Raw genomic sequence first — 21,535 nt, 5'->3', positions numbered from 1 at the left:
TCAGCCTGGAAAGGCTACAATACTAATGCAAAGTCAGAGGTGTTAGGCAGATTTGCAGTGGGTGTCATATTGTTTGTTATTACTAATTTGTTTTGCTGTTTTATTTTAGCAGTAATATTATAATTATTACTATTATTATTATTATTATTATTATTATTTATTATTATTTTTTTTTTATACAACAGTTAGTTCCGACCTTACAATCTGATTGGCTGAGAAGCGTTCTAACCGTGCTGATATTCGTAATAACAGCACGGCCTTTTCACACCACAACTGTATTACTCCGCTGACGCATTGCCAGTAACGACAAGCTTCATGCACAGAAACGCGCACGCAGGCGACACAGACTTTATTCCCGAGCGTTTTAAATCCGTTATCTGATACACAATCTAGCGCACTGTGTAGGGAACATAAATCCGCGATCTGATACACAATCTAGTGCACTATGTAGTGAACATAAATCCACGATCTGATACACAATCTAGTGCACTGTGTAGGGAACATAAATCCACGATCTGATACACAATCTAGTGCACTATGTAGTGAACATGAATGCGTTATCCAATACACAATCTAGTGCACTATGTAGGGAACTTTAATTTGTTTGTAACGCGAACAGTTAGCTTAATAGCCCAGTTAGCAGCTCATAAAAGTTCTGTTATCACCCATAATCCTTTGGTGTGTGCGAGAGGTTTTTTATTTCTTTTTTTTCCCTTCGGAGGTTCTTGACTTCTTCTTCTTGTTGTTCTTACCTCCCTAAAATGAGTTTTTGCAACTTGGGATGTCTGCTTTGTAGTGTTAAACTTTATATTCGTTGTGGAACTACTTTTTGGCGGAAGGTATTGTCAATATTAAAGCATATTTATTATGAAATTCAGGGCTTCTTTGATTTATTTTCTTTCTTTATTTTGTAAAAACTGTTGTATAAAAGCAATAGAACACTTGAGGTCGTGTGTTATCGCGAATAACATCACGCCTGTGATGATCTACTCGCCTTCAGCTCGTGCCTGCGACCGAATCACAGCCGTGATGTTATTCGCGATAACACACTCCCTCTCGTGTTCTATTGCTTAAATGAAAACCATTATTATCATTATTATTATTAATAATTTTAATATGAAAACCCTCACTCACTCACTGTCTTAACCGCTTATCCAATTAGGGTTGCGGGGGGTGCTGGAGCCTATCCCAGCTTTTCAATGAGTGCAAGGCATATAGTAACACCCTGGACAGGGCACCAGTCCATCACAGGGCAGGGCAATAATAATTTTTAAATAGTATCGTACATTTGTATTAATCTGGGTTTGAATCCCATCTCTGTTATCAGCTGGCTGGGTGTCTACACAGACATGTTTGGCTATGTTAAAGGGGGGTGGCCGAAGCCTCACAATTGATTGGCACCCTGTCCATGGAATTCCTGCCTTTCGCCGTGTGTTTACCGGTGAACCTGGCACAACCATGACCAGGATACAGGGGTTATTAAAAAGGAAATAAATTGTTAAAGTATTATTAATATCAAGATGCTCTATGGGTGCCATGGGTCTTTAGGTTTAGCAGCTCCATGTACTCTGAGTATTCTCTAACTTTCTGTAAAACCTGCAGATGGTAGATTGACTGCTCTGAATTGCCTCTAGATGTGAGTGAACTTCTGACAGGGTACAATCCAGTCTTGTGCCAGAGATTTTGGCTGATCCTGAACTTATCTAGACTTTTAGTCTAGTCTTTTAATATAACGGTTAAGGGTTTAATCTGCACCTCTGCCATGCTGGCACTATTGGGCTTTTAAGCAAGACCCCCGCTTGTATTGTATTCTGTCAGGATTGTAAATTGCTTTGGATTTAGCTCATAGCTTCAGTGCTAACTTAACATGCCTTGTCTGACTGAACACACTTCGTGTATCAGGAACATTTTATGTAAATGTAATTTTTTGCAAAGCCGTTTCTTCAGGCTGAGCAGAATACCTTTTTTTTGCTGCGACCCTGAGCCTTTCTGGTGAGAGACGGATGAGTGTGTGAAATAAACAGGTTAAGGTGGCAGATGTAGAGGAGATGATAAAGATGAAGCTGTATATATCAGGCGGTGATTCTCCTGCCATTTCAGGTCTGGAGAGGGTCGGTTATGTGGGTTAAGAATCATTTTATCATCATTGAGTCACTTTCTGAAAATGATTTGTCTTCTTTTTCTTTATTGCTCTGCCACTTGTCATCTGATTTCATTTCTGATATAACCGTAATTTCTCCCCTCACTGCTTCTTCTTCTTTATCACTTCTTCACATCTTTGACTGTGATTGTGTGTGTGTGCTGCAGCATATGCGCGAGGCTGCTGAGAGGAGGCAGCAGTTAGAGTTGGAGCATGAACAGGCCCTGGCCGTCCTCAGTGCCAAGCAGCAGGAGATTGAACTTCTGCAGAAGGTGAGTGGACAAAGGTCAGCTCACACGAGGTGGCAGCAGACAGCAGCACTACTCGTTTATAGGTGAAAGGTTAAGCAGCTCGGCACACAACCAATATTGAAAACCTCTGTCTGACTGTATGGCCAAAATTATGTAGACATCTGACTGTAAACTTGTTGGAGATCCTGTTTCAGAACCAGGGGCATTAATATGGTGTTGCAATCCCCCCTTTGTTTTAATAACAGTCTTTACTTTGTGTCTTGAGAAGATTTTTCAGTTTTCCTTCAGTTTCCTTTCAGTTTTTTTCATATCCAATTACCCGATTTTTACCTGCACAAAGCAAGTTCATATGTGGATCAGCTTTGTGTACGGAGACACACACCCTGATCTGATTACCCCTCGAGAGGGGCCTGGAATCTCAATTTTCTACTTACAGCAGCTCCAAATGAACCTAAACTCTAATGGCCTGTGGATGGTTGCACACATTTAGTTTTCACTACTATGGTGTAATACTACTATAAGGACAAAAGTATTGAGACACCCCTTCTAAATATTGAATTCGTAGCATTGGCTGGAGAATCACTGCTACCCGGTTCAGGTTCGTCGTCACGTTTTTCTGGGTGTTGGGTCGTCTTTTTACCCTTAAACCTAGTCGCCATACATGCCCCTTCTTTCATGTGAAAAATTTTCCTATTTTTGATAATAACTTTTTGTCGGGAGACACTTTCTTATGCCGCCATTTGGCTGATGAAGTCACCGGAACTCTAAATATTAGGTGAAATAAATCAATTATATAAATGAAATTCTATGCAGCCATACAAACGCTGTCATGTTTTGACTGAATGGGCACAAATTCCCACAGACATACTTAAAAGTCTTGTGTGAAGCCTTATCAGAAGTGCGGCTGTTGTTACAGCTGAAAAGAACACATTAAGGTCACTCTATGTTTATACCATTTGTTTTTTAAATGGGGCGTCAAACAAATAATCGTGGTCATGTAATCAACATTCTGCCTTTTCAGGGATTATTAAATAGTCCAGGTATTTTAAGAGGAGTGCTAACATCACCCAAAAACATGGTTAGAAGTAATCAGTAAACCTGATTTGAGCACGGCTGCAGTTTTATAGTGATTCATTTAGCTAGAACAGTTTCCCTGGAGTGTTTAATTCTTTACTAAACATTTACATACTAAATATTTACATATTTACCTTTACTAAACATATGCCTGCTATCTCGTCTACCACGAACATTATGAAGTTACAGCCTGTAGGTGTCTGCTATCGAGTTACACAGTAGTTTAGAACAAAAAAAGAGTCGTATCTGGGACAGTAATAAATGCTTCGGGACAGTTTCGAATATTGATTTTAAGTCTTCATATTTACTTCTAGGCAAACCTAAAAATAGTAAGATAATCAAATAATCTGAGAAACTGAAGAAAGAATAAAAGGGAAAAAGACTGTCTGATGGGCCTGTGTTTGATTCCTTTGAGTCCTTTCTGTGTGGAGTTTGCATGTTCTCCCTGTGTCCGTGTGGGTTTCTTCTGGGTGGGTGCTCTAGAGAAACTAGAAATTGCCGTGTGTGTGTGTGTGCCCTGTGATGGACTGAGTGTTTTCTTTTTTTCAATAGCCCCGTATGGTGAGTGATGACTGGCTGGAACAGAGAGTATTCTCAAATAGAGAAAAGTGATCATTATATATTCATTTTCACTAAATGCATTATCCTGGTCAGGGTTGCAGTGGGTCGTTTACCATTCAAAACCACAAACTCACTCACACCTGTGAAAAAAATAGAGCAACCAGTCCACCTTCTGCATGTTTTAGGAGGTAGGATTAAACCACAGTGTCTGGAGTGAAGTCATGCCGACACAGGAAATACATGCAAGCTGGGTTTGATCTCAGCTATTTTATAACTGGATGGATGGATGGATGGATGGATGGATGGATGGATGGATAGATAGATAGAGTGTTAGATGGATGGATGGATGGATGGATGGATGGATGGACGGACAGACAGACAGATCCCGGCCTTGTTAATCACCACTTAGAACTGTTTCATTTCCTCATGAACATCAATCCATGAATCCATGAGTCTGTGAGTGTGTACAAAGGTTTTTTAAGGTTGTGACCTTACTGCTGGCATTTGTACCAGACAGGTTTAACTTAGATTTAAACTAAATATCATAAACTAGAGTATAAACATGCAGCAGTGACCACACATTTCAGATTTACCCCCGGGATTGTAACTAAAACTACTCAGTGTAGGGCAGGTGAGGTAGGATTCCAGCCTCAAATTAGGAACACGGAGAACCTGAGGTTTCTGCTCCAAGTGTAATCTAAATATCAGGTGAGGTTAAATTTAGCACTAAGCTAAACCCACTGGCAGAAAGTTCCTCTAACTGAGCTGGATTTTAGGTGTGTGGCTCTCTTTCTTCACCTTCACCTGATTTACATCCTGAGAGACTGACTTTCTTACCAGGGTGAGTAAATTGCCCCGGTGAGGAGATCTGACATTTTGTGAAGTGTGTGTGGATGCACTCAGAGAGGAAACGTCTGACACACTGTCTCACTGCTTCATCAAAGAAGGACCAGTGAAGTGCTGCAATTATCAAGAAATATGAGCACACACGGAGATAGAAAGCTTCAGAACTATCACAGAAATAGCACCGTCCATTCTGAGTGAGTGTGGAAAGGTCTGGGCATCATATATAGTGCTAGAAGAGTCGTGACTGTATGGAAAGTGCATTCACCCAGCAAGATCATTTATAGGCCTGATTCAAAACCTAAAACTCAAAACTGAAAAGTGCCCATTTTAGCTTACTATTATGTGTGTTTGCCTTTTATATGACATTAGAGTTCATTACTAAAGCTTTAGCTCATTCCGCAGATCACATCTGGTAACACTTTGACTATATTACCAAAAATATTTGGACACCTGAACAGCTTGTTGGATATCCCATTTAAAACAAATGGCATTAAAATAAGCTTTCTAACAAGACTTCAAACCATGTCTGTACCCATTTAGTCAAAAGAGGATTTCTATGGCTGGGCACTGATGCTGGTTAAGAAAGCCTCAGTTGATGTTCCAGTTCATTCCAAAGCTGTTTAGTGAAGCCAAGGTCAGGGCTCAGGCCACTGGAGTTTCTTTAAACCAAGCTTACTTTGTGCACAGGGGCACAGTCCTGCTGGAACAGGAAATGGCTTATATACATACTGTATATATGGCTTATATGAACTTATATACAATATTTAATTATATGGGCGGCACGTGGCTAAGTGGGTAGCACTGTCGCCTCACAGCAAGAAGGTCCTGGGTTCGATCCCCAGGTGGGGCGGTCCGGGTCCTTTCTGTGCAGAGTTTGCATGTTCTCCTCATGTCTGTGTGGGTTTCCTCCGGGTGCTCCGGTTTCCATCCACAGTCCAAAAATATGCAGCCAGGCTAATTGGAGACACTGAATTGTCCTATAGATACCTAGCCGCTAGGATGCATAAACCAGTGCATTGTAATGCTGGTCCCAAACCCGGATAAATAGGGAACATTCAGTCAGGAAGGGCATCCGGCGTAAAAACTGTGCCAAATTTATAATGCGGATCCCGCGACCCCTGACGGGAACAGCCGCGGAAGTAGAGAGAGAAGATGTTTAATGATATATTATTATACCTGTTAACAATTGTTGTAGCTGAAAAACATGAATTCAAAGATTAGAAGGGGTGTCCCAATATTTCTTTCCATATAGTGTACGTTAATAAATAAGTCGATGCTGGTGTCAGGACAAGTAAACAGTGTGGAGGGGATTCATACCAAGGTCTGTCCGGGGTGTGTTACTGCATAGCACCATATGATACCTAGGAAACCCGACCCAACACGACTCTGGCCAGGATAAAGTGGTGGTACAGCATAAAAATAAAATATAAAAAAAGTTTGTTTGCTTTTTGTTTTTAGGCTCAGGTTGAGGCAAAGAAGGAACATGAAGGAGCCGTCCATTTATTAGAGGTAAATATGAACGTGAATGTGTGTGGGTGTTGTAAAGCACGTGAAGCTTTTTTTTTTTTTCAGATTGGTTTGTAGTTATTTACATTTTGCATCACGAACCATTTTCATTTCATGACCGCGCTGACTCATGTGAGTGGCCGTTATGCTGCCGTATGGGTGATATTTCAACTTCTGTTGCGCTCTGATTTTTCTCCTGCAAATGTTACTGCTTCTAAAACTGCGGACGTTTCTGACCTGCTTCACTCACTGAGGTTCTAATGTTGGTGCCTCTTGGCGTTCTCATGTACCATCTGAATTCATGTTTCATAATTTAAGTTCCTGCACGGATTCCTTTGCATTTTGAGACAGTTCTGATTCAGACCGTTTGCGAGTGTAATTTGGTTTCTTACATCTCTTGTCACTGTGTTATTGGTCTTTTTTGCATATACAGAATCACTTGGACAGCATGCAGGTATTGGCCAGATATTTTATCTCAACGTCTCCCGTTCACCCCTCATCCTCCCCTCTGGATGTGTCCCTCCTTCACTCTGCACTCATTGTGTAGCAGTAAATGAGTCGAGTCAAAAGTTTACACGCACTTGTAAGGGGCATGTATGGCAGGGCAGTCTTAAGTCTGATTTCTGCAACTTTTGTGTGTGTGTGTGTGTGTGTGTGTGTGTGTGTGTGTGTGTGACCAAATGATTGGATCATAGATTAAACTTTTTACAATTTAAGTGTATTATGAGTTTTCTATAAGAAATAAGATCATACCTGCTATTTCAATACACATACAGCGCACTCAATACTTTGTTAAACTATATAGCCAAAAGTATTTGGACACCTGACCATGAGCTTGTTGGACGTCCCATTTCAAAAACAAATGGTATTAAAATAGACTGACCCTTTATGTGATCTTTTAGCTGTAACAGAAAGAGAACAGTTGCAAAAATCTTTAAATTGAGCATACAGTAAACGTGTAACTGGACATGTAAGCCAAACATGGTGAGAAATAGGTGCGTTTACAGCTAGGGATGTAACGATACACTCTACCCACGATGCGATGCGATTCACGATACTGGGTTCACGATACGATTTTTTTCAACAAAATGAAATTGAAGACAAATTATGACAAAGTTTCATTTTATTATTTCTCTTTAAAAAATTAAATAAAATACTGTATTTGTTATTATCTTTTATTTATCTAAATAATGAATGCCCTTTTATTTCTGAGGTATAGGTAAAAACTATGCAAAACAATGCTGCACATTTCCCTTTATGTGTAAAAAACTGAAATGAAATTTTAAAATAAATCCCTCGTAAAATAAATAAATAAATAATACAAATAAAGAAAGTATCACATATTCCGAACCTGGCAACCCTGTAGTGACGTCAACCAGACAAGATGAATAGCGCCAGTGCCCTCTGCTGTTTAAAGTGAATATCTATTCATTATACATGTAAACCGATTTGAATCGTTACACATGTGAATTGATTTTTAACTGTCTTGTGGTGCATCGTTACATGCCTATTTACAGCCTTTTTTATGACGTAGCATCATGGGCTTACAGACTTTGGTTGCTGTGCAAATAGCAGCTTAAGGAAAATACCTTCTGGACGATGGGTTGAAGTTGTGCTGTAGAATGTTCTTATTTCATCACCTTGGCAGTGATGCCACTGTGCCATGCACTTTGTACTTACAGACAGTTGTTGCCTAGAAATCTCGAATCTCTGAGATCTTCAAAAAGCTTCTAAGACTTAACCATGTCATGTTTATAGAAGAGACATTATGGAGAGTAAAGTTCAGCTAGGATCTGAGCTCTGTTATTTTGAAGGTGTCCGAGATGGATAACTGGTGATTTTTGTATCTGGTTTCATAGAAAAATAACAGTTACAAAAATCATTGAAATCCCAACACTGCTAGAACAAACATGTCCTTTACAGTTTATGTAAACTTTTGACCTCAACTTCAGTATGTGGTGATTTTGTGTTTTTTTCTTTCAAGATAAAGAGCAGTTTGCATGAGCAACGATTATTTGTTGGATGTTTTGTCTCATTTTAGGATTTTTTTGTGTTTGATCACATTTACCAAGTCACCAAAAAACTAACACAGCCTTTCTTAAGCTCAACACTTTAACCACCTTTCACAAAACTCACATCATGTACGTCATAAAGAGCCAATCAGGAGATCAGAGCTGGATGAAAGGAACATGGCAAAACCTGTTCAATTTAATCACCAGGATTAAAATGATCTGCACACTGTATTTAAAGCACAGTAGATCTTCTGTTGGTCTGTACCAGACACCACAGCCTTTATGTCCTCTGGTCTTTAGGCTTTGCTCGACAAGTGGTTCAAATCTATAATCTGCACCTCATATTTAATATCATTAAAAACCCACAGACTTTTTGTAAAGGATTTCATTTAAGTTAAGACTACATACTTGTACACTTTATGGCCAAAAGTATTTGGACGCCTAAGTGTGCAGTTAACAAAGCATGTGACGATCAAAATCAGTTTGAAAAACCACATTAATGGTGCAAATTGGGTGGTGCAGCAGCCCAAGGCACTATCACACCGCTGCAAAGTGTTTGAACTCGCGAGTTTGATTCTCACCACAGTCATACAAACACAATTGACCGTGTTTGGGGAATAGTAGGGGTCTCTCCTCACTGTGATCTCATGAGCCCAACATGGCTCTCCATACACAACACCAGCAGGTGAAAAGAAGTGGCCACAGATCCGATATCATCATAGGAGGCATATGGTGATCAGGCTCTTCTTGATCAGACCACAAGTTGTGTAAGCAGCAGTGGATTCACAATGAGGAACTGGAAATGCCCTGATTGGGAGATCGGGGGGTCCTGAAAGAAGCTGCATTAATTAAACAAATGAAGCATTGGTCATAATGCAGATTTCACATCATCCAGCTCTGCTTTTTAATTGCCTTTTAATTGCAGTGATTTCTAAATGGGTTCATTTAGAAAGCAAAAAGGTGTCCTGTTATTTATTTACTAATTGATTTGACTTTCCTTCTGCTGATTTACATTATTTAGACGTCATCTACTGTAAAACATGTTCACACCTTGCAGTAACATTTGTGTTTAGTGATTGAATTACATTCAGGTTTCACTTAACCAGTTTAAAAGCTACATGTAAACACACCCAGGACAGGATGCAGGACTTGTATTTTTGTTCTAATAGAAATATAACACCTTACTTAAGCTCTCAGTCATGACACAAACATTTGAAACCTAGTTTAATTTATGCTAGCAGGGGGTGAAGAGAGAACGGTACTGTTATGGAAAAATTTGATTTTATTCTAAATATAACCTGGATATTAGTATTATGTTGCTTGTGCATTAAGTCTTTATAGTTGTTAAATCCTTATGTTGGTGTTTAAGGTGTGGTTGGGAGTCTGAAGTACAGAGATGAGCAACATGTCTGTCATTAAGCTGTTGTAAAACAGATAAGAAACAACAGTTAGCATGTGATGTGACTATAGCAGTATAAAGGGAGGCTTTATAATGAACTGTGTTTACTGACGAAGGTTTTCCAAAGTATTCTAGAGTCAATGTGGTTATATTAATTACAGAAGCATGTCAGTTATTAACATGGTCCTGTCTTAGTGATTAAAAGTTCCAGGCATTCAGTATCGGTTTTCGTTCTTGACCTTTTAGCCTTTTTGCTGAAGTATTTCATGTAGATGGTGAGATATTAAAATGTTCTGTGTCTGTGTTTTTAATAAAATATTTTAACATGGCAGTTTACAAATGACTGACTTTTGTTTTTACTTGCACTTTAGCATCAGTCCCAACATTTTTAGAATCGGGTTTGTAATAGTCAAGGTTATTATTAATTAATATTAATCCAGTTAATATGTAGATCTTGCTGTATTATTATTGTATTTGCCTGAACATTAGATCAGTATAACATATCTTAGCCCAGCATAGGTTATGATACAGGACTCTCTCTCTCTCTGTCTGTCTCTCTCTCTCTCTTTATTTTTCTCTCTCTCTCACTCTGTCCAGGCTAAGGTGAAGGAGTTAGAGGAGCGATGTCGGACCCAGAGTGAACAATTTAATATGCTTTCTAAAGAACTGGAGCGTTTTAGACTGCAGGCAGGGAAGCTGGACCTGCTCACCACCAGCCAGCTAACAGGGGAGGAAGTGCCCGACTCGCCCACTAAAACATCACTATGTTCGCTGCTTAATGGCCTGGGCAAGGGTGGGCACCACCAAAACATGCATGCTGGATGTTATATTTTTCGCACTTTTTGAAATTGGGTTTGTAATAGTCCAGGTTGATAGTAATTAATATTTATTCAGTTAATATTGTTATTATTTTATTTATATTAATGACCTGGGCAAGGGTGGGCACCAAAAAAACATGCATTCTGGATGAAATTACTATTTATTTACAGTGTATCACAAAAGTGAGTACACCCCTCACATTTCTGCAGATATTTAAGTATATCTTATCATGGGACAACACTGACAAAATGACACTTTGACACAATGAAAAGTAGTCTGTGCACAGCTTATATAACAGTGTAAATTTATTCTTCCCTCAAAATAACTCAATATACAGCCATTAATGTCTAAACCACCGGCAACAAAAGTGAGTACACCCCTAAGAGACTACACCCCTAAATGTCCAAATTGAGCACTGCTTGTCATTTTCCCTCCAAAATGTCATGTGATTTGTTAGTGTTACTAGGTCTCAGGTGTGCATAGGGAGCAGGTGTGTTCAATTTAGTAGTACAGCTCTCACACTCTCTCATACCGGTCACTGAAAGTTCCAACATGGCACCTCATGGCAAAGAACTCTCTGAGGATCTTAAAAGACGAATTGTTGCGCTACATGAAGATGGCCAAGGCTACAAGAAGATTGCCAACACCCTGAAACTGAGCTGCAGCACAGTGGCCAAGATAATCCAGCGTTTTAAAGGAGCAGGGTCCACTCAGAACAGACCTCGCGTTGGTCGTCCAAAGAAGCTGAGTGCATGTGCTCAGCGTCACATCCAACTGCTGTCTTTAAAAAATAGGCGCAGGAGTGCTGTCAGCATTGCTGCAGAGATTGAAAAGGTGGGGGGTCAGCCTGTCAGTGCTCAGACCATACGCCGCACACTACATCAAATTGGTCTGCATGGCTGTCACCCCAGAAGGAAGCCTCTTCTGAAGTCTCTACACAAGAAAGCCCGCAAACAGTTTGTTGAAGACATGTCAACAAAGGACATGGATTACTGGAACCATGTCCTATGGTCTGATGAGACCAAGATTAATTTGTTTGGTTCAGATGGTCTCAAGCATGTGTGGCGGCAATCAGGTGAGGAGTACAAAGATAAGTGTGTCATGCCTACAGTCAAGCATGGTGGTGGGAATGCCATGGTCTGGGGCTGCATGAGTGCAGCAGGTGTTGGGGAGTTACATTTCATTGAGGGACACATGAACTCCAATATGTACTGTGAAAAACTGAAGCAGAGCATGATCCCCTCCCTCCGGAAACTGGGTTGCAGGGCAGTGTTCCAGCATGATAATGACCGCAAACACACCTCTAAGACGACCACTGCTTTATTGAAGAGGCTGAAGGTAAAGGTGATGGACTGGCCAAGCATGTCTCCAGACCTAAACCCAATAGAACATCTTTGGGGCATCCTCAAGCGGAAGGTGGAGGAGCGCAAAGTCTCGAATATCCACCAGCTCCGTGATGTCGTCATGGAGGAGTGGAAAAGCATTCCAGTGGCAACCTGTGAAGCTCTGGTAAACTCCATGCCCAGGAGAGTTAAGGCAGTTCTGGGAAATAATGGTGGCCACACAAAATATTGACACTTCAGGAACTTTCACTAAGGGGTGTACTCACTTTTGTTGCCGGTGGTTTAGACATTAATGGCTGTATATTGAGTTATTTTGAGGGAAGAATAAATTTACACTGTTATATAAGCTGCACACAGACTACTTTTCATTGTGTCAAAGTGTCATTTTGTCAGTGTTGTCCCATGAAAAGATATAATTAAATATCTGCAGAAATGTGAGGGGTGTACTCACTTTTGTGATACACTGTATATATACAGTGTAATACAACATTTTTGTCTTGATGAGAATGTACAACACCCCAATCCAAAAGGCACAAGGGGTGACTGAATATTTGAATAAGGGTAAAAATAATTATCCTTAATCACCAAATCTCAACTCCAATCCAACATCTGGGAATAACTTTAACAATAAATTGTATTAGATAGCTCTCAAATCACCACCCACATTGACATTCATGTTTGAATCTATCGCCCAGCTGGGCATCTACACAGACATGATTGGCTATTTCTGGATGGGACGATGGTCAAAACCCAGCAATGGATTGGCATCATGTTCAGGTTGTTCCTGCATGGTGTCCAGTGTTTACCTGTAAAACTGGACTTGCCGCCACCCTGACCAGAATAAAGCAGTTGATGAAATTAAAATGAAATCACCAAGTTACAAGTCCAGTACTGTTATAGAGACTTGTAGAATCTATGATACCAAGCTGCACTGAAGCTGCTCTGGTGGTTCCTGGTGGCTCAACATAAAGTGTCTCACCCACAACATATTTAACTACACAGATTAAATTTGTGATTCCCATTAATGACAAAATGACATCTTCCAATCTGAATCATTTGATGGTAGCTCTACTGAGGAAGGTGACATTCGTTCAGCACACGTAGAAAGAGATCTTAGGATACGTGTGGCAGCAGGTGTGTTGTGAGGATGAAAGATGGAAATGTAGTCTATACTCAAGTAATGAAGCTATCAATCAGACAATGCCCAATCTTCCATGTCAGAATCCTCTGGTTATCACGTCCCAGTGCATGCTGGGAGCACGCATGACGCTCATCCTGACCTTTAGCAGGACAGACATTATGGATGAGTCGCTCTGAGATTCATGAATTGAACACTGAAATTGCATTTGTCAGTACTTAATTGCGTCTACTATTGCCAATAAGAGGGTCTTGGTCAGGGTCTCGGCGGGTCTGATTTATTGGGTGAAAGGCAGGAAACACCCTGGACACACACACACACACTTAGTAGCTCTAGCTGGCCTTACTGCATGTCTTTGAACTTGTGGGAGGAAACCAGAGCCTTGGCAAAAGAACGTGCAAAGTCCACACAGAAAGAACCATGGCCAATCGATTCGGGAATCAAACCCAGACCCTTTTTGTTGTAAGGCGACAGCACTACCCATTGCATCCAGCAAGAGAACATGATGGAACAGAATTATTGAATTTCATGATATCAATCCTGAAAAAACAACAACTGATGAACATCTGGACAAACTGGCACATTTACATTCCTTCTGCCAGTCATGTTAAACATGTATCCAAGAAGCCTTTATCACCTTCTTTAATGTTAACAAATGAAACAATGTCAGGATCCTTTGCTAAATGGCTGTTTCTTATATTATAATGTTTGCCTAGTCGCTTTAAAAGCTCATTTGAACGTTTGTGAACGATGGTTTGTTATGTCCTGTGTCACGTAGGCAGCGACCGTTCCCTGAGCAAGTCGCTCTCAGAATTTATTCGACCTCTACAGATGAGTGCAACAGAGAAAGCAGAGATGCTGGGAGTCAAACCCAGCTACCTGTCCCGGAGCACGCCCTCCAGCCCCCGTCGAGCCTGCCTCTCTGAGGTCCGACCCATCTTCACTGCTGCTGTAAGTCAGTCAATCCACCAATTGATTACCTGATCAATCACTATAGCCAACAGGACTACAGACTGTGAATGAACCATTAAAGGATTTAATTGCATTTTAAGTCCCTAGTTCATCCTGACTAGGGACTTACAAGACCTAGGTGGGGATGTATACGCTTTTAGTTTTCAATCGATCGTGCCTTGTAAATACACGCATAAGTAATTTTATTAGGTAGAAGTTAACCTTTGGTATGCAGTTGCTATATATGTACTTCTGACCATGAGCTTGTTGGACGTCCCATTAAAAAAAGTATTAAAATAGAGTGACCTCTATGTGATCTTTCAGATATAACAACAGCAGCTCCTATGAGAAGGCGTCCAACAAGACTTTGAAGTATGGCTGTGGGACTTTGTGTCCATTCAGTGAAAAAATTACAGCATTTGAATTGCTGGGCGGGTTAGTATGGCTGAGGTCAGGACTCTGTGCAGACCAGTGGAGTTTATTAAGACCAAGCTTTTGCTCCAGTTTCTTTTAATCAAACAGCAATGTTGCTGGGAGTGGTTGCCAGGTTCTTGTTTATCCTACTGATAAACGTTGCCCTGTTTATTTACCCTGGGCATGGGTTAATCTCTACACCAGGCTACAATTTATGTGTTTACAAGTGCATTCAATAAATGTTTCATTAATTATGTACTTATTAGGATTTTAACGTCCTGTTTTACACACTTTGGTTACATTCACTCGTTACACAAGATTTATCAGTTCAAGTCTTTATTGTCAAACACAGTCAATGGACAATTTTGTATCTCCAATTCACCTCACTTGCATGTCTTTGGACTGTGGGAGGAAACCGGAGCTCCAGGAGGAAACCCACACAGACACGGGGGGAAAACGTAAACTCCACACAGAAAGGACTCGTGTCGCTTCACCTGGGAATCGAACCCAGGACCTTCTTGCTGTGAGGCGACAGTGCTACCTCCGAGTCACTGTGCTGCCCAATTTTTTATGAAAACATAAACTAGCAGCCAAGCGAGGTGTTTGTGTATATTTTTTTTCTTTTTATTGCAGACTTTATACTTTAGGTGTAATCTCTTCTTATTTGCTGATAAATGAGAAAGAAATGTGCGACTTGTGTCCTGCCATGTGCACATTTGTTTTAACTGCATATAAAAATACTTAGTGCATCTGCCAAACTAGTGTGTGTTTTGTGTGTGTGTGTGTGTGTACCATAAGAGTTGATGGTGTGAATTGTCCAATCTGTCCGGTCAGAGTGTGTCCTGCTGGTGCTATTGGATCCTCACTCACCAGTCTGTCGGGCTTAATCATCTATACTGGCTCTCTGCACACACTCTATATTCCATATTAACTCATCTATCCATCCATGTCTGACCATCTGCTAGCTAGTAAACTTGCAGCTCAGTGTAGATCTGGTTGGTAAGACTGAGCGTTCAATGCATCGATCTCTTTTCTTACCCGTACAGATGGAGAGAGAGCTCAACCTGTCTCCTCGGGCCAAGCCCAGGTACACCAACAAAGTCCGGCTGTGCGTCGCCCGCTATAAGTAAGTGCTCTTCACTCAGTCTGTTTTAGGTCTTGTAGATGTTGTAGGTAGATTTAGTTACAGTTTAAAGTGTATCTACCCTAGTAAAGAGAATGTATGACATGGTAGTTATAGTAGGATTTTAGTTATTTCTGAAACTTTCTGTGTATCAATGTAAACATATAATTTAAAAAATAATAAATTTGCTTTGTACTAATCCTTGGGTCATAATGTATTTGCATAATCTTAGATTATTAATTTGGTGATTTAACTTTAAAGCCTGGGGCCTTCTAATTCTATCTCGGTCCATATAAATATGGCTGGTTTGACAGCACCCACCAGACTGAGCCTCATCATGCACTCGACATCGTCGAGCACTCATCATGCACTTTCAGTCGTATTTAAAATATGTGGACCAGTGCTAGAAGTGGGCCAGTGTTCCTCTGTACCCTGTACCGAAACTTCTACATTTGGCTCGTTGGTGTATTGTGACCTTTTCTGGCTCTTTTTTGGCCTCTCCAAATCAGGATCCGGGTGATACATAATGACCTTGTATGAACTACATTACCCAGGGGGCCACTATGTGATGCTCATCTCTCCTTAAGTCTAGTACAAGACATGTAATGTTAAATGTAATACTTAATGATTGACTGATACTGGCTGATACATGCCAGCATGTCATTAAAGGGAGTACCGTCCCTTTTCCCCACTTCAGGCACTGATGTGGACTATGTTAAAAAGTTGACTTTGTGCCAGAAATCAAGAGCCACTAATCACGTTTAAAACCAACAATGCCAAGCACATTTTGTACTGATACTCTAATGTAAGAAAGATGCCCAATTTGTCTGAACAAAGTTTTGGACTGAGAAATATGTGCCAATCGTTCAGCCATAGTAAAGAACAGCTGCAAAAATAATTGACTAAACTTTAACTGTTCGTACAATTAATGTCTAAAACAATATTTTCAAAATGATGAAAGCTATTCATGTTGATATGAAATGTAATTATTAGTATTGTTTCGTAGTTATAACCCTTACGACGGCCCCAACGACCACCCTGAGGCCGAACTCCCTCTGGTGGCTGGGAAATACCTTTATGTTTACGGGACCATGGATGAAGACGGCTTCTATGAAGGTGTGTAAACTTCACTATACAGTTCTAGTGCTCGAATCCACTGTCACTCTCCATACACAATTTTGCTCTGACATAACTTTTACAGTCTGTGAAGAGTTTAGCATGTTCATCTGTGTTTCTGATGGTGGTTCTTCAGGTCTTATAGCCACATCTATTGCTTTTTTTCTTTGGATTTTTAATCTTTATCTTCCAGTCTATTTTTTAATCCGGTGCTGCTTGCACAGAACCTATTCTGATCAGGAGTGTCTTATCACGACATTCCCCCCCCAACACAAGTCTGCAGACGTTTTTTATCAACTGCCAGTATTGGGTTCCCACGTATGGAAAGCCACGCTAGGCTCCATGAGACCTCCCCACTCTCACAGACCGCTGAGCCGGTCCTGGAGCTCGCATATCGCAGCCCCGGACAACGTCCCATCTGACCCTCCCTCCCTCGAAGTGTGTACCCTTAGCCACACCCATTGCGTAGTCACATGTGTATAATATACTATATAAAATAAATCGTGTGGTTTAAACTTTGTGGCACCTGTTTAAGGAAGGTCCTTTCCTGTCCTACCATAATTGTGACATCCTTCATAAAGAAATTGTTTGATAAGTCTAGAGTAGAGGAACTCCAATGGCCTGCAAAAAAGCTCTGACCTCAACTCTATTTTCATCCAACATCAGTGCCTCAAAAATGCTTTTTGACTGAATGTGCTCTCCAAAATCTGGTGAAGGATTTTATGGGTGCACAGTTAAAAGGCAACTGCATATTAATGGCCCAGGCTTTGGAATAGGATGTCCAACAAGCTTATGGTCAGGTGTCCAAATAATTTTGGCAAAACAGTAATGAAACGTGGATACAGACTGTCTTTAAGCATAGACACAGTGACTGTAGTTTTTATGCTAAATATAATGTTCATTCCATTGTCTTTTTCTCTCTTTTGCCAGGGGAGCTGTTGGATGGCAATCAAGGCCTTGTCCCCTCCAACTTTGTGGAATTTGTCCTAGATGACTTCCCGTCATCCTCGAAAGAACCACCCTACCTCAACTTCACTCTGAACCACAGCAGCAGTCCAGCCTCGGTGCCCAGCAGTGCTGTGAGCACGCTCAGTACGCTGCTCTCTGAGAAACTGGAGTCCCTGAGCTCCTGCACGGGCACGGGTACGAGCAGCAGCAGTGGTGTCAGCAGCATGGGAATGGGCATCGATCTGGGCATCATGGGAAGCGAGCCTCTGACCTCCACAGGCACAGCCATGCTGGACGTGAGCGTGGATGAGGTCGGAGAAGACGTAGTGCCTTACCCTCGGCACCTGGCGCTCATCAAGCAGCTCGCAAAAAGCGTCATCGTGAGCTGGGAGCCTCCGCTGGTGCCACCCGGTTGGGGCTTCATCATTAGCTACAACGTACTCGTGGACCAGGAAGTGCGTGCCACAGTGCCACTAAGTGCCCGCTCCAAGTTCCTGATAGAAAAGCTAAACCTGGCATCGCACGCCCATCGCATTTCAGTGCAAAGCGTGACAGAGAGGGGTGTCTCGGACCCTCTGAGATGCACGCTGATGGTGGGGAAGGACGTCACGGTGGCACCGTGCCAGCTGCGAGTAGACAACCTAGCACAGAATTCGGCTGAGCTCACGTGGATGCCCAGCAACAGCAACTACAGTCACACGGTGTATCTGGATGGAGCCGAGTACGATGTGGTGAAACCGGGAGGATACAAGTACCGCTTCTACAACCTCAAGCCAATGACGGTGTGCAAGGTGCGTGTGTTGGCACAGCCACATCAGATGCCTTGGCATCTGTCGCTAGAGCAGAGGGAGAAGAGGGAGATCTCGGTGGAGTTCTGCACGCCGCCTGCCGGTAAGTCTTTCATCTTCTAATCAGCCAACACTGCGCTGACAGTGGACAGTTTAGAGAGGATTAGCTCACTTGTACCGAGCTCGCCTGCCTGGAAGGATATTAATGACTAATTAATTAAACATGTGGAAGAAAAAATTTAAATTTACACTAGAAGTATTAATACGTAAGTAATTACTACTTAGAACATGTAGATATGCTTAGAGCATCATTGCCAGTAGTCATATTCCAATATTCCAAGGATACTGCTACAATAGAATGTTACTGGAAAGTGGCGTATGTGATAAGAAGTGCGTCAATTGCATTGTATGACGTCCAGAACTCAGTTCTAGCTGGTTTAGACCAGTTCCTATTTTCTAGCTCAGGGCAATCTGGTCCCACTGTGGTTTACAAGGTGTAGCATAAAGCCTTCACAAGGGGGTTTATTTATTTTTAATGTGCCTGTTAAAATTAGTTTATTTAATTATTATTAGCCCTGTGATGGACTGGCGCCCCGTACAGGGTGTTACTGTGTGCCTTGCGCCCATTGAAAAGCTGGGATAGGCTCCAGCACAACCCATGTGGCCCTAATTGGATAAGCGGTTAAGAAAGTGAGTGAGTGAATAATTAATATTATTTTTGTCTGCGACCCAGGGTTTGACGGGGTCCTGGAGCCTATCCCAGCTTTTCAGTGGGCGCAAGGCACACAGTAACACCCTGGACGGGACGCCAGTCCATCGCAGGGCAGACACAAACACACACACACACCCATTCACCCACATGGCAATTCAGTGTCTCCAATTAACCTGACTGCATATTTTTGGACTGTGGGAGGAAACCGGAGCTCCCGGAGGAAACCCACACAGACACGGGGAGAACATGCAAACTCCACACAGAAAGGACCCTGACCACCCCGCCTGGGGATCGAACCCAGGAAATTAGGAACACCCACCTAATAAGCTCTCAAAACAGCTCTGACCTGCTGAGACATGGACTCCACAAGACAACTGAAGGAATCCTGTGGTATCTGGTACCAGCACATTACCAGCAGGTCCTTCAGCTTCTGTTGCAGAGTGGATCGTCCTACAGTGTTTCTTGTGTCGGCTGTCCACATGATCGTGGAAAGGACAGAATTCAGCAGTGGACGTTGCTACAATGTCTATTTCCGATGTCTGTGTGCTATTTGCAGGTGCTATTGATAGTGGACTAGATTTAGCGTGGGTACTTTGACTGGTCTGTGACTATGCATCCCTGAACATAGACTTCATGTCCTTTTGCATTAATGAGTCTTGGCCACACAGCTACCTGTCAGCAGTTCTCGGGTTGTTCCTCCTTGGACCACTGTCTGTGGGCGCTCACGATCTCTGTTGTTTAACCCAGTCATCTAGCTATAACAATTTCTCCTTAAGTCACTCAAGTCTTTACCTTGATTGTATCTGATTTATTTAGCACTTGCATGACTGATATGGAACAGGGTTTTTGGGGGTGGTTCTAATATTTTGGCTCATCAGTGTAATCTGAGGCTGCGTCTCTTAGTGCTGGAGGGTTGTTGGTGTTTAAAATGAGACGTTAACATCAGTACCGTGCGCCGTTTCTCTTTAAAATCCAGCCTCTTTTATCCCCGCAGCTTCTCTCTCAGACTTTCTCTCTTTTTTCTCTCTCTGGAGATGAAAACTCAGAATTCACATTAAGCACGACAGGCGGCTCTTTAGGTCTGAAAGACTGTCGGCTGTTAACTGCAGAGAAAAATAAAGGCCGGGCTTTCATAAAGGCGCACTCAGCTAACGTAAACCCACTAAGGGTTTTTCTCTGGTTTCCTCCCACACGTTCTTTTACAATCCACTCAGTCTGGAACGCCGACTCCAGCCGAGCCAGTTCGCATTTTTACTTTTTTATCTGCTGATTGTAGCTTTCGTCTCCTGGGGAGAACGTGTTCACCTGCTGTGGTGAAGAGTGTGGGATAGATGCTGTCAAAGAAAGGAGAACAGAGGGAATGAATGAATGAATAGATGAATGAATGAATGGATGGATGGTTGGATGAATGGGGGAAATGGATGCAGGCCCAGCGGTTGCCGCATTAGCGGTGGTAAAGCGACAGAAGATGAAAAGAGTGAGAGAATCACAGTGGACGAGGGAGGGGGCAGGAAACCCTGATCCTGTAAATCATCCTCACATCTCAGGGACTCCTCAGTCTTTTTCATCCCTCACATGCACACACAATTATACACTGCACACTGAGCACACACACTCTGCAAAAACACACACTGACACTACCCACATACACACACACTGCACACACACTACAAAATCACACATTGCACACACACAGTGAGTGCACACACACACACACACTTAAACACACTGCACACACACTACACATACTTAACACACACTGTGTGCCCACAAAAACACACACTGCACATGTACTGACACTACACACAAACACAATGAGCACACACTGCACACACACATTACAAAAACACACACTGCACATGCACTGATTGTACACAAAAACACACTCAGCACACACACTGCAAGCACACACTCTACAAAAACACACTGCACACACACACACACACATACTACAAAACACACCCTGCACACACACTGACACTACCCATATACACACACTACAAACTACAAACACACTATACACTACACACACTGCACACATACACACAACACTCACACTTAATTCCTAACTTTTAAGCACATATTATTTGATTTGATGTTGCAATATTTTGAAAGAAGTAAATCATGTTTCCACATTCTCCTCAGATTTTTTACATCATCGTCTCCCACCCGTTATATTTATATTGCTTATATTTGCTCCTCATTCTGGTATCATCTCTCACTGATAATAAACGATTGGATTGCTTTGTGGGATTGTGTCCCTGAATAATCTCCTCACTTTTTATTCTTCTCTCATTCTCTATACCTCTCGCTTATCTTTCTCTTTCTCCTTCTTCTGCTTCTTACTTCACTTCTGCTTCCTGTGTAAAATCCGAGTAGAGAACCGAGAAAGAT

The 21,535-nt window shown here is 41.7% G+C and overlaps 1 protein-coding gene across 6 annotated transcripts in view; it reads left to right on the top strand.

Annotated features, from left to right (window-relative positions):
- The window catches only part of rimbp2b (RIMS binding protein 2b), a 99,160-nt gene that overhangs the window by 53,262 nt on the left and 24,363 nt on the right, over positions 1 to 21,535 (top strand). For 2 of the 6 annotated variants that reach the window (XM_062999392.1, XM_062999391.1), the window contains exons 4-11: positions 2,308 to 2,412; positions 6,331 to 6,381; positions 6,812 to 6,832; positions 10,387 to 10,582; positions 13,868 to 14,040; positions 15,501 to 15,580; positions 16,584 to 16,693; positions 17,624 to 18,532. In XM_062999392.1, the coding sequence (XP_062855462.1) occupies positions 2,311 to 2,412; positions 6,331 to 6,381; positions 6,812 to 6,832; positions 10,387 to 10,582; positions 13,868 to 14,040; positions 15,501 to 15,580; positions 16,584 to 16,693; positions 17,624 to 18,532 (1,642 nt within the window). In that variant the 5' untranslated portion in view covers positions 2,308 to 2,310. The remainder of the gene's footprint in view (positions 1 to 2,307; positions 2,413 to 6,330; positions 6,382 to 6,811; positions 6,833 to 10,386; positions 10,583 to 13,867; positions 14,041 to 15,500; positions 15,581 to 16,583; positions 16,694 to 17,623; positions 18,533 to 21,535) is intronic. The other 4 variants (XM_062999393.1, XM_062999389.1, XM_062999394.1 and 1 more) reach the window with 2 other exon arrangements.

Source organism: Trichomycterus rosablanca, chromosome 7 (assembly GCF_030014385.1).
Source record: "Trichomycterus rosablanca isolate fTriRos1 chromosome 7, fTriRos1.hap1, whole genome shotgun sequence".
NCBI lineage: Eukaryota > Metazoa > Chordata > Actinopteri > Siluriformes > Trichomycteridae > Trichomycterus > Trichomycterus rosablanca.
Note: the sequence above shows the minus strand (reverse complement) of the source record. Positions and strands in the feature narration are given on the sequence as shown.